The sequence below is a fragment of the Triturus cristatus genome, chromosome 11, assembly GCF_964204655.1.
Source record: "Triturus cristatus chromosome 11, aTriCri1.1, whole genome shotgun sequence".
Lineage (NCBI taxonomy): Eukaryota > Metazoa > Chordata > Amphibia > Caudata > Salamandridae > Triturus > Triturus cristatus.
The window spans coordinates 235,017,783-235,036,736 of NC_140594.1; the positions used below are offsets into that span (position 1 = coordinate 235,017,783).

The following is an 18,954-nucleotide window of genomic DNA, read 5'->3' on the forward strand; positions in this document are numbered from 1 at the left end:
GCACTTACCACAAGGGAAGGACAGCATCTCAGCCTCCCCACCTGCAGAGGCTTCCAATTCCGCAGCCAGTCCGACTCAGGCACCGGGCGCTCTCCCCCGCAGCCGCTCGCTGGACCGCAGTAGGCCAGGCATTGAGCGCTTCAGCAGCTCACACGCAGTGTTGGAGGCCACAGACAGGGGCACTCCCCCCAAACTCACAGGAGGTACGCCGTCACCACTCCGCCGCTAGCGGAGGCTCACCGTCTCACTATCAGCCCGGCCCAGCCCCCAGGCAGTCTTCGCCACAGCCACACGCAGGTCCGCGGGATCCAAGCCACAAAGGGGGAGACCTCAAAGCAGCCCACACGCCTCGATCATCGCAGCAGCGGCACCCCAGCAAGTGCACAGCATCGGCAGGTCTTGGCGATGTTTCCAGCACAGGTTCAGACAGCTCTTCCTGCCGCCATGACGGGAAACGCGGTCTCACAGACCAGTCGTCCAGCGTCCGGATTCCCAGGTACAAAAGTCTTCTTTATAGGCAATATTCACCACCCAGCAGTGTCAGTGGCGTCAGGGCTGCATTTGGAGAGTTTTGTGAGCCAGGATGGTAAGGATATTGAAAGGATTGTCCCCCGAACAGCAAGAGCCTCACTCAAGTGCGGCCATCTTGCTTGGCGCCCTCTAGCGCCCCCAAGAAAAAAAATATGAAGTTAAATACACAAACAGATACTAATAAAACATATTTAAACAATGCTAACAAAACTACTAAACTCTAAGAATAATAAATATACTATTCCCACTTCAGTATGTGGGAAAACATTGGACACCAATGGGGTAAAATGTATTATTCCCACTCCAGTGTGTGCAACAGTAGGGAAAGTGTAGAACTCATAAGGGGTGACATTTTTGATTCCCATGCAGTATTAGTGAAAGCGCTGGACACAGAAGGGGTAAACTGCACTATTCCCATTGTGTGCAACAGTAGGGAAAGAGTTGGACTCAGGAGAGGTAACATTTACTATTCCCACTCCAGTCTGTGCAACAGTAGGGAAAGCGTTGGACTCAGGAGGGGTACATGTTACTATTCCCACTCCAGTCTGAGCAACAGAAGGAAAAGCATTAGGCTCAGGAAGGGTTACATTTACTATTCCCACTCCAGTTTGTGCAACAGTAGAGAAAGCATTAAACTCAGGAGGGGTACAATTTTCTATTGCCAAACTCCAGTTAATGCAACAGTAGGAAATGTGTTGGAATCAGGAGGGGTATAATTTACTATTCCCACTTCAATTGGTGCAACAAACGGGAAAGCGCTGGACTCAGGAAGGGTCAAATTTAGTATTGCCAATCCATTCTGTGCAACTGTAGAAAGAAAGTGGTTCACTTCAAACAAATGACATATTTTAACAACTCTATTAAAGACCCAGAAATATCAGATTCTAAAAAAAAAATATATGTCTAGATTTTAACACAAATAAAATAAATTACATGATTATTAACATTTTTAATAATTGCTATCAATCAAAAAACAAATTTGAATAACATAATTAAAATACCACACCATACTACCACAATCATAACAGACAACAATTAAAATGTAATGTAAATGAAAATATATAACACCATTTACATAATAGGTACTAAAAAAAACAATTTTAATATATGAATAACTAATGTGTAATTTATGATTACTTAACTAACTTCCCACCCAATTAATCAACAAACTAAACAACACATACTTAAAATCGAACCCAAGGAATATGATAATTTCACAATTAACATATTTATCAATTAACTGATTAATAATACATTATTAACTAATTATCATTAAAATATTTCTTAATTAAGTTCCCACCCTGTACCCCTAAAAGGCCAACAACCTGCACCTAAAATATATCTTATACATTATAATAATTATACAATTTACATAATTATCAATTAAACAATTATTAATGAATAACTAATCATTAAATAATTGCACTTAATTAACTTCCCACCCTTTACACCTACACACCCAACAATCCGCACCTAAAACATAATATAAAAAATAAATTAGTTACACAATTCACATAATTCCTTATCAATTAAATATTTATTAATAATTACAATTCATTATTAATTAATTATACATATTTTTTCCCACCCTGTACCCCTTCAAACCCCACAACCCACTAAAATTAAAATTAATAATTAAATTAAATTTAAAAACAGCTACAAATTTACAAACTATAATAAGAAACATTAACAATAATTATTTGAAACAATTTATAACATAAAACTAAAACATCTACTTGAAAATGATATAAGCAACCTAGATATTTTTGTAAACAATATTAATAGCATAGATATTTTAGTAAACAATATTAACAACATAGATATTATTTACATTGAAATTACTTACCTTAGAAAATTGATATTTTTGTCAATGATATTCCTGTATCATGATATTTGTGTATCACGATATTAAAAGTTTGATATTTGTGTGCCTCGATATTATTTACTCCATATTTTGTCTGAATACCTTACAAATACCACAGTTCTCCACCAACAAAGTGACTTACTGTTCCTCCCTGGCAACTACCACTCAAGATTTCAGTCTCTTCCTTGATGATGAAGTTTGACCCAAATGACCTACATGCAGTATGCTAATTAGTTTAGATTGTAACTCAGATGGAGGGACAAATCTTTCTCCCCTCAACACTGGCTTTTCAAAAGTCACTGTCATTTCACCTTGCTCCTTAACAAGCGGCTTTACTGAAGCTGAGATTGCACTCTCTCTTCTACTTCCACATACTATAAGACACATCACCTTCAATGTACAATCCGCTTCCATTTCACATTTCTATTCATCAATATTAATAGCACTATCACTCCAAGCCACAACATCATGTACTGAGGCCACAGCCCTTGACTTTCCCTTTTCATCACAGAAGGACTATCTACCAAATATCAATCAAGAGACAACCGAGACAAACAATCAGCTTGACAGTTTCTCTACCCCAGAATGTGTTCCAGGATATAGCAATACTTGTGTAATTTTGTCACGAGGCTAGCCAACCAAGCAGACCCCTTCCCGTTCCACTGAGTAGTAAGATCCTAACCAACGGTTTGTGATTCGTACCTAAAAAGAACTGTGCTCCCCATGAAAAATTCTGAAAATATGCCTCACCCCATGCTACCGCTAATGCCGCTCTCTCAATAACTGAATAGTAGCGTTCTGAGCTGGTCAACGTTTTTGAAACAAAAGATGCGATCCTGTCTGATTTATCATGAAGTTGAGATAACACAGCTTCAATTCCTGTGGTGCTGGCATACTCTGTCAAAATAGACTTAAATTTTTCATAAAACTGTACTGAGATACGTGGATTGGAAATTTCCCATTTTATGTCCTCAAAACTCTTTTATTGATCAACATCCCTTACAAAATTGCAACCTTCCCTCAATAGCACCCTCAAATGTTCTGTTATATCTGCAGACTTTTCCAGAAACATAGCATAATATTCAATCAATCCCAAAAAGGACTGCAATTGGTCCATGTTTGAAGGTGGTGATGCTAATTTAATGGCAGACAACAAGCTCTCTTTTGGTCTAACAACTTGAGCTGATATTGTGTACCTCAGATATTCCACTTGCTCAACTAAGAACTTACACTTATCTTGTCTGAACATGAGTCGATCTTTCTTCAACTTGCACAAAGCTTGTCTAAGCACCAGATTATGTTGTTCAACAGTCTTACCAAAAAACAGAATTTCATCCTGAAAATACAAGATGTTTGCCATACCTTCAAAAATCTTCGACATTATTTGTTGAAACACACTTGCAGCAGAACCTTGGTTGAATGGCTTGCGCATAAACTGGAACGTACCTTCTATGGTAATAAATGCCGTCAGAAGTTTAGAGTCAACATGTAACTTGATCTAATGGTACCACATTCTAATTTAATGACCAAAGTTCACCACAAAACCAAAAGCAACTATCACTCTTCCCCGTGATAACCACAGGTGATTTCAAGACATCTCCATGAACTCTATCACACCATTCACAAGCCTTTTCTCCAACATTTCTTTCACACCTGCTCTAGCTACTAAAATAATCTTCCTCACTTTGTGCTGGACAGGAATAGTATCAGGCTTCAAAACAGTTTTGTGCACATATCCTTCCAAATACCCCAACTTCTCTTTGAAGACCTCCTGTGCTTCATCCATGATGTTTGATGCAGATATTTCTTCAACAACCACGGCTTGCTTGAGTGCATGTAAGTTAATAACTATATTGAGATAATACTGATGCATCAACCCAAAATAGGTGGGACCTCTACCACCACTTACACTTTACCATCAGTCTTTCTCACCTTAAGCTCAATGGTTATGGACAGAAGCCCCATGATGTCAATAGACTCCCATGATATCCACCTGGATTGATGTCCCTGGGTATTAACACAGCTTTGGGCCTGTGTTCATAAAACACACTTTGTGGAATAATGATGCGCATGGAACTTGAATCTACCATAAAGTTCCACGATGTGTTGATTCACCACAAACATAGCTGTTGGCCTGCACCTTCTCCCTTTCTCTTGTTGGTCACTCACAACACAAGATCATCTCAGTACACCCTTCCAAGCTACTTTCATCATTCACAGCAGCTACTTTGGATTTGCTGACATGTCTACACACATCTACAAAATGGCCTCTATGACGACTACACTTTCTGCACTCATGATCATTTGCAAAATAAGACTTAACATCTGAGTTATGTAAGTAGCTACCATACCGATGGCTTGGCTTGGCATTATGTTTAATTTGAAGACTCTATTGCTGAACTTCAACACTGCACCCACACAAATCAATTCCTTTCCAACACTTGACACATCATTGCCAAATTTGGGGCTGAGTACGATATCGGAAGGAACACAACTGACCCATTGTCGAGTGAGGTCCTTCCGACATCTGCCCCTGCGGTCTGCCCTCCGCATTACAGTGTGATGGGTGGAGGCATCAGAGGGACCGTCCACGGTGCACCTGACAGGCTCTGCGTTGGAAGGCACCATAATCCTCTAATGATGCCAGAGCCAGGCTCGGCTCCGCCATCGGGATTATGTTGGTACTTTCCGACAGCCATTGCATGTCAGCCTTTCCGACATAAAAAGGCTATCAGAAAGTGTCTTTGGGGCCTCCTAGCAGGGCCCTCTTTCCCCCTGGCCCTCCGCAATGGGGCTGGTGGGCACCATTCATCCCTGCACCATGTGGCAGGAACCATGAGGTGCCTGCCACACAGTGCAGGGTTGTTTACAAACATCCATTTGTCAATGAAAGCTTGTGCTGCGGGCCTTTTCTGCCCGCTGCACAAGCTTCCATTGCCCATAAGGCGGTCGCATTGTGATACTGCGATCGGAACCGCTGACCTACGGTTCCTTTCTGCAACGGTGCCAGTCCGCCCAACATCATAATTGGGCCCTATGTCTTTTTTCTCCATCTCTTTCATGCAAAACTCCGACTGTTCCACCACCTTGACAATATCAATAGCATCTTTAAGTAATGGATTTTTCACAGCTCGAAGGTGTTCTTGAATCTTCTTACTCCTGCAGTGAACAATGAGTTGGTCACGAACCAACTTATCAGTCATAGCACCAAATTGTTAACTGTTTCATTATCATGTTAAGGTTGTATGTAAAATTAGTGCCTGGCCATCACCAGATTTGCCTCTTTAGCAAACCTCAACTCAAGTCCCTTTTTGGCTTCCATTAACTTATCCTGAAAAAGTAGGACATTAGGTTCTAAAGCCATTGGCATATATTTAAATATGTGTTGGCCTTCCTTCCTAAGTGCATTCAGCAATAGACCTTTCTCCCAAGAAGGCTGAAAAATTTGACCATCCAAAGCTTCCACATAGTTTTTGAACATTCCAATCCAATCCTCCCACTCTATGACTGGTGGTCCAGGTAGTGATACAAATTGAGAATTTAATGACTCCATGGCGAAGAAATAACAAAGCAAGAGAAATAGAAAGCAATGCTAGTACACTCTACATGGTACAATGGATGCAGAAGTTAATGTGGTGTGCGCATCACTGCAAAACACGAAGAGAAATACCCACTTGAAGAACTGTGTGATTAACGCATCCAGAGAAAGTGTTCAATAATTCCTCCTGTAGTATGTGTTGATAGGTGTCCGTGTCACTGAAAAAGTGCCCAAGTGTCCATCAAGCCTATTAATAATACGCTTTCAACAGTACAAGTGTGCGCCTCACCAAATGCACATAGTGCCCCAAAAAAATTGCCACTGCCACTGACATGAGTATGTGTTTCCTGTGATACGCCTACAAATAAATGAGGTGTGTGTATCACCGAATAAGTGCCCAAAGAAAGATGGTGGCGCTGCTGACGTAACTAAGTGGCAACGTGATAAACGCGGAAGCGGTTACTCCAACTGTCGAAGTGAAAATTGCAGCTTGCGCAAATTGCTTGAGTCACGTGTCTTGTGCATACAGCACACAAAATAGCCCCACTGAAGTTAAAGTACACAAATACAATAGTAGAATTTAAAAAACCTCACCACCAGTTGTGACCGCACTTCTCTGGAGATATGTGGTAGTGTGCTGCCCAGCACAATATCAGGTAAAATAACTTGTTGTTGTTGCAGTCCACAGCAATTCCTATATTCTGGACTACCTCTAATCATTGTAGGTCTTGAGGCTGGCTCCTTGTCGCCAAATATTTTGCGAGGCATGACTCTTCACATGTGAATCATGTGGAATATAATTGAATGAGACACCACAACGAGAGCATAGTCATCTCCAGCCACCATCTAACCCACATGGAATGCTCCCTCATAAAGCAACACAGAATTCCCCATACATTCTAATTCCATCAGATATTTCTAATACAACAGGCTGTCTGTGAAATGATTTCTTAAACTAATAGACTATACTACTTACCAAGGACAATACACAGCTCTACTGTGAGAAATGGTACCATTCATTATGCACAGCAACAATGTAACACGCAGAAGGCAAAATAAGTCTGCTAATTTGATTAGCAAGGACATACCCCCCTCAGCATTGCATTTAAATGGGAAGTCTGACTCCACGGGATTTAAAGCAACAAAGAGTTGCTTATTACAGCTCCAAGGATCTATGTTACATTTGTTAAAGTGATTTGACTGCTCTAAGATACAAGGACAAAGCAGAACTTTGCAATTATGTCAGACCCAGGGGACTGAAATCATTTCTCAATAATGGGCACTGGCTCACAAAACATGATAGTACCTACTTTCACCTTTCCAGGACAATCGTGCAACTGACTCAAAAGCACACTTAAGCTATTCTTCTGTGCTGTTTTCATGTATGCCACACTTCTAACCTTTTCAATGTCATCTTTAGTTGGGATTAAAACGCAGATTTCATGAAATGTGTCTATAAAACACTAAATCAGCCAGTGTCCCGCGCATTGTCAGACTGCATGTGACCGCTGTCTGAATTCCTAAAACCCAAGGGCGTGCATGCAGTTTCTAATATATGCAAGTAAAATTCAAATTACACAGCATGAGTTTTGTCATAGTTATGAGTTTTCAACTCTTTTTAATTGGAGCATAAGTGGGGCAGTTGTCATTGATGCAGAGATTGTGTTGCAGATTCTGGGTGCGTAGCTGGAAAAGGATTTGTAATAATCATTTAATCTAGTACACTGATCTACAACACCATCAGGCAATTGAGTAGGGTGATTCCACACCAACGACAATAAATTTGAGGGTATATCAGCAACAACCGGCGATAATTATCGCTAAGCGCACTTAGCACTAGGATAATTATCGCCGGATAGCGTGGATTTTTATCGCTATTAGCAACGCTTATCTCAAAAGCGATAAAAATCCTAGCGCTAACTGCCAAACGTGAGATTATAGCTGGAAACCCGGCGATAATCCCACGAAGTTTGGCGATAGCTTGCTGATAGGGCCTCACATACTTAGCCATGATACCCACCTTCCATAGGATATCATGGCTAAGTCAGTTTCAAAGCAGGCGTAAGGAAAGTAGCAATAACAGAGGTTATCGCTACTTTTCTTGTCGCTATGCTGCTTTGCGTGAGGCTTGATAATAGGAGAAATGACGCTTAGCGATGTCGACATTTCTCCCGTTATCCTGGGGAGGAACGCCCACTTTGCATCTCATTAGAGATGGACGTTAGGAATTCAGGCGCTAAGGCAAGGTTTCATGCAATAGCGTGACCTTGCTAATATAGCGATAAAATTATCGCCGCTTTTCGGCCGAAATAGGCCGCAAAAGCGGTAATAGTTTTATATCGCCGCCTTGTAGATATGCCCCACGGTTTGTTCCCCACAACTGACTCACTCAGTAAAAGTTTGTAGCCTGTGCAATTAGTAGGAGTCTGTACTCCATAAGTTAAGTGTCTGTCCTCTTTCTGATGAGCCAAAGAGATGGCTCCACTAACCTTTGAACCACCAGGGTGTTCAGACCTGTGAAAAGGCATCCATTATTTGTCTTTAAAAGGCCATCTGCGGCTGACAGTTAGATTTTTCAAGTCACTAGAAGATGTTGAGCAACCGTTGACTTTTGCCACAAAATAAGTGCATTGAACAATCCATTGAATTCTAGCAATTTCTATGGATTTTTTTTTCATGTGACCTGTGATTGTTAGCCTTGTGTTTTAGAACCTGGCTTGTTTTTCTATTTCTGCCTTACACTTTTCATTGTATTTACTGATCTCTTGATATGTTATAACGTTTCGTTGTGAATTGGATGAGGTTATTTATTTGTTATAGTAAGGCTTCTTTTGAACTTTTTAACCGGTTTTAAATGACTATATAAATAAAGTCATTCATTCGCCCACTGTCAATTAGATGGGTGGTTGACTTCAGTTGCCAGTATTCCAGCACCTTTGAAGTCCCTGTATGCAGGCCAGGTCTTGATATGGTATTTCTAGACCTCAGATGCTGCCAGAAGCCATAGAAAAGGCTGTGGGTGTGATATAGCGAAAAGATCTTCCCCTGTGGAATTCATGCCAGGATCTCAAGCCTGGCAGTTTTGTTTGCGATTGGCATGGCATTTCAAGTTAGTTGTTCGGTTAAGGTTCATGTAGTGTGCTTCCTACAGGTTAGCAATGTATTTGACCTTTAGGTTTCTATTCTAAATAAGAAAGAAAGGGGGAAGAGTATGGGGGAATTTCTAAACTCATGGAGACAGCAATTAGGAATTATCTTTGCTTTTGCGTCAAAAAACAAGGTGGGGAAAAATCTTTGGGGCAGATTTACAAGCCCGTTGCGCCACTTTTGCGTCACTTTTAACATGGGAAAAGTGACGCAAAAGAGGCGCAAGGGGCTTGTAAATCTGCCCCTTTATTTCTATGCATTGTTATTTTATGTAGTTATATATTGTGCACAGTCCTTCTAAATTCCCTTCAGTGTGGAGTTTTTGCAATGAGAATTGATATAAAAGAGCACACAGTTCAAAACCCACAGTAATCCAATCATTTTATTTTTTTCCAAAGTAATTTCTGTCACTTGGCAATTGCCATCTGTCTCCTTCCTTGCTATACTGGGAAAGGTGGCACATGATACTTTGTTACTTTCAGTGCAGCATGCACATACCTAAACAAAGAAACTTACGCAACAGTATACCCCAGTATCAGCTCTTCCTCCTTAGCTATTCGGGCACAATCGGCACCCCAGAGTTTTATGTCATTGTGCAAGTCTCCTGTGACTTCAGGTGGCCTGGTACCTCCCAAGTGAGCATAGGCTTGGATACTTGTACTTCATTTTACCAATACTGCATTTTACCTATACTTCATTTTACATATACTTGAGCTTCATTGTATTCATAAATTGGGCATGTTGCTTGTGTGAAGCAGGCAGGGCTCTCCAGACTTGCAAACAGGCAATATACAAAAGAAAGAAATCACATTTCACCTCTGTCCTTTTATTGTAGTACAAGCATGACAGAGATTGTGGAAAGGACTGCAACCACCCTTCTTCATTGAATTGACATCTGCCTTATGCTTTAGTTTATCTTATCTAAAGCTCATTTCTGAAAATGGACTTTACATAAAGGATTAAGGATGCAAGAAAGTCATTACAGTAGCCTGCCTCTGCAGCTGCTGTGTTTATCCTTAGACATAATTTTAATCCTCTCCAAAATGTCACCTCAGATAACATGCAATACATGTAAAGGCCTTTAGGGCCAGATGTATGACCCTTCCATTTAGTGCCTCGCAATTTGCGACTCATTGCGATTCGCAAATTTCGAGGCGTTACATGAAATGTACAACAGTGTTATTACACTGTTTTGTGATTCCAAATGGGGTCGCAAATTGCGAGGCTCATTAATATTAATGAGCCTCTCGCAATTTGCGAGCCCATTGGGAATGCCAGCCCTCCCAGGGATGGTGGCCTGCTGGGCTCAGCAGACCATCATGTTTGGGACTGCTTTTTAATAAAGCAGCTTTTTTTTATTTTTAAATGCAGTCCCTTTTCCTTAAAGAAAAACGGGATGCATTTGAAAAAAAAAAAAATGAAACGTTTTTGTTTCATTTTTTAAGGGCAGGCAGTGATCCCTGGGTCCACTGCCTGCCATTAAAAAATATTTTTAGAGACAGTCACAAAGTAGAAGGGGTGCCCTGGGGACCCATTCCAAACTGTGACTGCATTACCACCCTCTTGCACAGGGTGGTAATGTGCGAGTGTTTTGCGACCGCAATAGCAAGAGTTGCCTGAAGAAAAATTATGATAACGGGAAGGAGCCACTGTGAAGAATGTTGGCTAATGATCTACAGCAACTGGGGCCAAGCCTTTGGATATTACAGAAATGGTCGCTCCACATGACCTATGTCTTTGTGGAGGAACCCATGAAGCTGCAGATTTCAAGTTAAACTATGACTCTTTTTAAGGCATGTCTATAGATGGAGTGATGCCTTAAATTGACCTGCCTATTGTTCAGTCAGAGATACTTCTAGCCCTAAGGAATGGAAACTGGCCATTCTTAGGAGAAAGATGATCTTACCTTAAGGTGGCCTGCAAAACTCAAAATATTCATAATTTCTGAATCCCCTGTTACACAGAGACCACTCTCTTCATAGGTGTAATGCTCTCTATACTTTTGAATGTGACACATGGAGCAACATGCAAAACCCAACTCATAAAGTCACACTGAGCCATTTAAATGGTGCCTCATTAGCCCCTGTAAGGCCTAGATATGATGAAGGAGACGCAATAGGATACAAATGCATGCTAAATTGAGGGAATATTTAGGAAAGGGCAGGAGCAGATGGTTTCCTTCCACTCTGCTTGGCTTCTTGGATTTGTAACTTTCCTACCATCTCTGACTTTCTTTTGCTACCATTTAGCCTGGCAGGAATGGTGTATATTTACAGTGGGCAAATGTGTGGAGAGGCCTGTTTGTAAAGTTTCCATGATTTTAGCTGATTGGTTCATGTCAGGTGACGTTTCTCACACACATTTCTTTTGCATGAAAATTCTACTTCCACAGCGATGCTTTACTTTATCAGAAAAATAAATGATAACTTGTTATGCTTAGTTTTTAAAGTCTGCAAAAGTTTAATTAGCCTTATTTTACTGCTACTAACCTAATTTCGCTAGTATTAAAACGTAATGGAGTGTGAATAAGAAAACATCCTGTAACTTCTGATTTCTTTAACTTGAACCGTAAAGAACAATACCCTTCACGAGACCATTTCGATATATGCGTGCAGGGATTTAATTGGGCCTAGTGGCATTTTGAGGCCAGTGGGAAATGAATGTAAGTGGCAACTGTAATAATTTGGCATATGTCCAACAAAAATATGATCTCTTGAGTCTATAATAGGATATCGGTAGCACACCTCTCACTTTCTTCTAGGCCACAGAAAAGGTCACGGTTGTGGAGAACTAATTATGGAGTAGGATTGTGTTTCAAATTCCCTAAATCACCATATTGGGCATTATGATTCACCCGGGGTGTTTTAACTCACTGGTCTTATAGTTAACAATCCATAACAGTCTCAAGTTGCACTCGAAGTGTAGGGGTTCTTCTGCTAAGTATCCATTGTCTTGTTTCCATCAGGAACACTGTCATTTCATGCAGTAGCTTGACTTGACTTGTGCTGTTTTGACAAGCGGAGTTACCACCAGTTCTAGGTACCTTCTACCCCAAAGAGAAAGATAGCATTCATTATGTTTTTGGAGCTTGGGCAAAAATGTAGCTATTGCCTAATTTACCATTTCAGCAAATACATCAATGCTCTTGTTGGACTCTGTGCCCATCTGCAATATTTCTTTCTCTAGGCATTCATTCTAAAGGTTGATATCTGTGGACAGAATCTTTATTCGTTTTCTTTTTGTGGTAGATTGCTGTCGTTCAGATTAACTTCAGGAAAAACAGGGGAAAATATCAAGCCTAAATCCTTCTGGGGAGGCGCTAACCTTACTTAATGTTTCCCCCTTCACTATTTGCACTTTCGATCACTACCCAGTGCTTACAGAATACGATTTATAATAGTTATTGTTTTTTAAGCTTCAAAGTTATTTTAGTAGTCCTATAGGTGTAAATGATGACATGATGTGCCTAAATCTGCATTTGGGTACAAAGGAGCATGTTATGTATCTCTCATTTTGACCTCATTTTTAAATGTTGCTATTGGAACAAGGTTGCACTGTACAATGTCGATTTTTTTGCGTGAATGTGTGTTTTACGGATGCCTTTTTCAATGTGTGAGGGGAATGTGGATACACTATTCAGAAGCAGTGGCGGCTCGCCGAGGGAGTGCTGCGCGGCGGTGGGCGAGCGGGGGAGGGGCAGGGTGTGGGATAGTAAACTCCGGCATAATGCAGAACTGAGTTAAGTAAATAAATAAATAAATAGAACAATTTACATTGTGAGCGCTGCCACACCAAATCGGCGATGCAGCACGCACAATGTAAATTGTTTTATTTATTTATTTATTTATTTACTTAACTCCATTCAGCTGTATGCCGGAGTTTACTACCCCCCACCCTGGCCCGGTCCACCGCCCCGCAGCACTCCCTCGGCGGGCCGCCACTGTTCAGAAGAAGTTCTGATATATCTCCAGCACTGATCTTTCTCCCCACTGGATCGTATTCTAAATCAAAATTACAAACTTTCCAGTAGTATGTATGGATAGCTACACCAGTAACAGCTTTTCAGGATTGCTTCAGGAGCACATTTATGAGTTCCTATAATTTTAACGCCGTTTCTTGATAATATGCCCCTTAATTGTATTCTTCTTCTGCAACACTGGTAAAATATTTTCCCACATGGCAGAACCCACTACCTACCTTTTCCCCAGAATTTACTCAGATGCAATATTATGTAGTTATGGAGTAATATCCCTTGTGAGTAAAATGAATTATCCAGCATGCAAGGCAAATTAACTACTCAAATGACTTTGGGATTTGGTCCACTGAGTTTCCTGACTGCATTGGCTTGTATACAAGTAATTCTCATGCTAACTAGTAATGTGAACTGAAAATTAAACACTGAAACCTTTAAACATCCACAGACACAGTGCTATTTTGACAGCTTTCATTTTAAAAGTATTATCACTGATGTTACTGTTTCCTCTTGATTTTGTTTTTTAGTCACCAGGCAAACTCCCTGACAACCTAGTCCAGCAATTTTTGTTAAAAGACGAGAATATTCTTTTCATAGAACAAGAAATGGAAGGGGAAAAAGCAGAAACGGTGGCCAATGGTCTCAATGGAGAGAAACACCAGGAACAGGTATCAGAAAAGCTTCCAACCAAAAAGCCCCTAACATTGAGGGTACAGAGGAACACAGGAAGGAAACATGCCCCTGTTGTCCCAAAACCAGCATCGCAGACTGTGAAACTAGGAAAAACTAAAAATGTTGAGGACCATGAGAACTGCAAGTCTTTGTCTTTTGCTGAAAACTCTTCAAAGGAACACAAGGAAGAAGAGAACATTGTTGTAGATAAAGCAGGAAAGGTGGACCACCAAAACAAAAGTGAAGAAACATCAAAAGAGGTTAAGGGAACAAAGAATTATGAGAAAGACAATGCAAGCAAAAAGAGCAACAGCAAAGACAAGATAGAGGAAGGAAACAAACTAAAGAGTGAAATGTTTGCAAGTACAGAGCAGAGTAATGATTGCACTGAAGAAACAGTTGATGAAAAGCATGACTTGGAAAAGCTTGAGAAAACTACACTTTGCAGCAGTAACAACAATACCAGTGAGAAATGTGAAGGCATCAATAAATGGCAAGAGAACAAAAACAATGAAGAAGCTTTGAAAGATGTAGGTGACATGAAGACAGATCAGCCTGATGAGATGGAGAACAATAAAGAGTGTCTCAATGTCAAAGAAGAAAGAAAGGACCACACAGAGGAAACTACAGATTCAGAAAAGGTGAGCTGAAATAATTGCTAAAACATAACTATCAACTATTATTTTCAGCCATGTTTTCCTCATATGATGAATTTGCCCCACCTTATCCGATCTTTTCTTAGGATTGAAGTCTTTACCAAAGTCAGGTCTCAAACATAGGTTAATGCAAGATCCTAAGCATCTCAAGTATGTATTTGATATAACGCTGCATTTTGGTGGAGTTGACCAGGAATGCATGCATTTATGTACTTGAACCCCTCAATAACCCACTTTTTCTCAATAGACTACATATGAAGTCCATGCAGTATTCAGCAGGATAAAGGATCCTGCTTTTATTATGGGTAAGGGATCATGGGAGTGCCCTTGTGAGAATAAAGGCTCACTACAAACATTAACGATCCTATTCCTACATCTTCTCTGTACTTAATATAATTTCTTTAGTCATAACCATAAACATTTGTAACTCCCCTGCATTGTTGTTGTGCTTTACAACTAATGGGCCGATTACGATGTAATTCGGGAACGCTCTGAATGGTATTCAGTATTGCAGAATCTGATTCGGAACCCTTGTTTCCGAACGAATCATACACATTTCCCAACGAACGATTACGATGCCAGGAAACCGTTCGGGCAGTTTGAATCAGTTTCGAAAGGCATTCGGACAGCCTGAGTCTTTTAGAGCCAACTCGTACAGCTCTATGGACACGGTTTCCGGACGAGCGATTACGATGACCGATTTGGACAGCCGTTCCGATTTGGTCTGCCTGACACGAAACAGCTGTCACAATCTGTCTTTGGGAGCCCGTTGCTGTCCACCCTTCACCTGGAGGTGACCGATTAGGACCCGTGAAGGGTACCCAGCGGACCCCTATTCCCAACCATGCACAATATGGCAGGCACCATGGGGTGCCTGCCCCAGGGTGCAAGGTTTTTCCCAATCACCCCGTTTTTCAATGGGAGTCTGTGTTCTCGTTTGGAACACTGACTCCCATTGAAGTCAATGCAAGTCCGAATGATCGATTTTGGAAAACATCGTAATCTGTCATTTTGACTCGCAATACCCGATCCGTTTGGAAATGATTCCGAGACCGATTTGTATGGAACAGTTTCTGAACGACATCGTAATCGGCCCCTAAGACTTAACACTTTCTACTCCCTGCAACATCGGCTCATATACCAGAAAGCATATCTAATAAAGGTTCACATTTCTCCCTGTGTCATGTGATTCAGATGAGGTAATGACATGTGAACAGAGAGACGTGCATTACAGGACCACAACTTTGCTAACTCACCGCAATGTCATGCCGTTGAGCAAATCTGCAATATATTGTACTTAATCAATGTTGGCTTCGAATCTACACCGTAGTCTGTTGGGATAACAGAAGTAGAACATTTTGAGGTGGTTAGTCCGAAGATTATGTCAATACTTCAAACTGTTCTTCTTAATGCTATGCAGGTGGCAGACATGCTGCAGGTAGAGAGCTTCACCCCTGTTGCCACCTGCCTAGTGTGGGAGGTCAATATTGCAAACAGGGAGATGGAGCAGATGACAAATCTAAGGTGAATGTTTGGTGATAGTGTCTTTTGGGTTTAATGTCATCAAAGACCAGCATAGAAATGATGGTGGGCTTTACCTGAAAGTTAAATATGGTATATACAACATGCTGGGAATTCCACCCACGCCACTTCTTTGTTTCCCCAGCATGTTAGAGATACCAGATATGTGGACAATGGCAAATGCCCCCATTTGGGGATTTAATTTCCATTGCTTACACTTGGTGGCTAAAAATGTGTAGAACTTAATGTGGTGGTCCCGAGGTCATGAATAGAACAGAATATCGCGTGGTTTCTTCACACTGCTATCCACTTAGAAAGATGCAAATCACACAACACTGCGAGCAGCAACAAATAGCAGCCTATATTTTGACAAATTGGATCACACCTATTTTTAAGCAGAGCAACATGTTGCACATTGATATTTGCAACTGAATTTGTAGTGGGCACCCTTTTGCTCAGATGACTTTAGCCATTTGTGGAAAAAAGCAAGAGAGACCTAAAATATTTTTTATATGTATAAAGAAATTAAGAAAATACCATAGAACACTAATACTTAATTAATGTAGTAATAACATGACTTAAATTTGCCAATAGAAGAGAGAACTATTTATTTTACTGAAGTAATGAGAAGAAATCCCTCACCAGATACGTGATTATAGTAGATACAATCAAAAGAAGTCAAGATGACAGCTATATTGTGAGGTTTATTGAAAGGCAGTTCAGTTACAGGGTTAATTTAGAGATACGGGAAGGTGTTGGGAGAGGAGGGACTGGACGGTAACTTGTAGACAGACAGTTGTATCGGAAAATGCTAATCACCCTATAGTGGTTGAGAGTCTGAATTTCGTTGGTATCAGCTAAAGAGATCAATGGCTATCTGATATTCTGACATCTGTTTATATGATTTGTGGAGAGAGACTTTGTAGAAACAATTGGAAGAGAATGCAGGGATGATAGAGGCTCTAGAATTAAAGCAGTAGTGTGTAACATAGGGAGGATTCTATGCCTGATTTACAGGTTATCCTCTTAGGAAGACTTTATTGTTAACCTAAATTCAAATAGTTTGCCTTCTTTCCTGAAACTCTGGCAGGGATCCTGCCCTTTAGGACATTCTGTAATTATGGAGGCAATACATTGAGAGGGCTAATAGCAGGGTGTCCCAGGATAGTGATACATATTTCTGATCAGTTAGGATACACTATGCTCTTTTTTCCTGGTTCACAGATGTCTTGATTTATTTAATTTTGTTTTTTGCAGACGCCAGAAGATGTGTGGTATGAGACAGAACAAGTGTGGTTCGTTCACAAGGATGGATTTTCTCTAGGTAAAGTTAATTTTCATACTGAAATGAAAACGGATTGGACAAGCCTGTACTCTTCCCCTCTCGTCCTCCTTTACCAGCTCCCTGTATGACAAAAACAGAGTATAATATGTCAGAGAGGAGTTTAATAAGCACTGCATGGATAGGAATGTCTTAAAATTTCATTAATTTTTCAAAAGATAACTCTGAATTTAATTTAAAAGAAATCCGGGATGAAAAAAATAGACACTGAGGGGCATATTATCAAGGACGGCGTTAAAATTATCGCTGATTTAGCGGCAGAAAACTACCGCTAAGCAGCGATAATGGGCTTGATAATATGCCTTGGAAAATTCCAATAAAAGCCCATGTTCACACCAGAACATGGACTTCTATTGGAATTCTCAAGGGCATATTATCAAGCCCATTATCGCCGCTTTAGAGGCAGTTTTCTGCCGCTAAAGCGGCGATACTTTTTAATGCTTGTTCTTGATAATATGCCCCTATATTTGGAAAGAATTTGGAATGGGAAGCTTCAACCTTAAACGAATAGTAATGCGTCTAAAGGGATTCCTGAGAATTGCATATAGATTAAAGTATGTGTGAGAAATCATTATAGTGTGTATAATTCTCTTTCCTTGAACAAGTTTGTTCAGTGTGGGCAGTCCACTCCACTGCAGTTGTTACTACCGTGTGCTCTATTTCGAGCCCTTCGAACTCTTACTACAGGGGTGGAAGAAAGACCCCCACAGCCCCCGTGTTGAGGAGGAGCCCCCAGGCTCACCCATACAAGAGGGGGCCCCCTCAGACCCTACTGATGTAAGTGTGAGGGGCCCCTTCGGCATATCTCGCAGGGGACCCCTCATGTTTTGTTACACCACTGCCTTGCTATGCATAGGGTCCAGGGTGGTGAATAGCAGGATGATGCCTACTGGACTAGCGGATAGCCAGGATACCTGCCAGATCTCCCTGCCTGCAGGAGCCATCCACCTGTGGTTCCAACTCTGCATATTAGATCTCATCGAGACAGCCATGTCTTGTTTCCAGGTACTAGTAACAACTGAACCGCTATCCTGCAATATCTAACTAGTCATCAGTTGTAGCAGCCATTTTGAAAGAAAACACGGTCACATGCCCCCTTTTCAGACATTGCAATTACTAACACAAGACATTAAATGGAGTTAGTGAGAAAGCCCCGGACTGCAGAGATGGGGTTGGCGTCTCCACTAGAACCGTACCTGGTCTACCATGTTTCCGGCATAACAGGCAGCAGAGGTGCCTGGGCTTCAATAGCTGTGCTCCATGGCAATGGACAATTACTGTTCAGTGAAAGGGCAGACTGAGTCCTAGATTTGCCAAGGGTTTTGAGCTTGCTGCTGCACAACTTTGTGCTGCACCAGCAGGCTATCAAATACATGGATGCAATGTCTTGCATTGCTTTGCGTCATGCATGCACCCACACAAAACTGTAGTAAAATGTCCTCTATATATCTGGATTCCCTCACAAGACAGTCTTTGGCCTGCTTATTTACTAAAACATTTTATACAAACTGCATTTCTTGGTGAAGTGTAGCCTTTATACTGAAACATGGCCTCTGTACCCTGCTATGTAATGAACCATAAGTGCATATGTATTGTAATGGAACTTTTGTTTACAGCTGGGTCACCAGTTCAGGTCTTTTTAAAGCTACATCAAATAGCATATAAATACATCTATATTCTAATGATATTACATATTGTGTGAGCGATTTT

The 18,954-nt window shown here is 40.8% G+C and overlaps 1 protein-coding gene across 3 annotated transcripts in view; it reads left to right on the forward strand.

Annotated features, from left to right (window-relative positions):
- Positions 1–18,954, forward strand: part of MYO18B (myosin XVIIIB) — a 1,573,426-nt gene that overhangs the window by 175,038 nt on the left and 1,379,434 nt on the right. For all 3 annotated transcript variants that reach the window (XM_085634174.1, XM_085634172.1, XM_085634173.1), the window contains 2 exons: positions 13,581–14,366; positions 17,160–17,226. In XM_085634174.1, coding sequence (XP_085490300.1) covers positions 13,659–14,366; positions 17,160–17,226 — 775 coding nt within the window. In that variant the 5' untranslated portion in view covers positions 13,581–13,658. The remainder of the gene's footprint in view (positions 1–13,580; positions 14,367–17,159; positions 17,227–18,954) is intronic.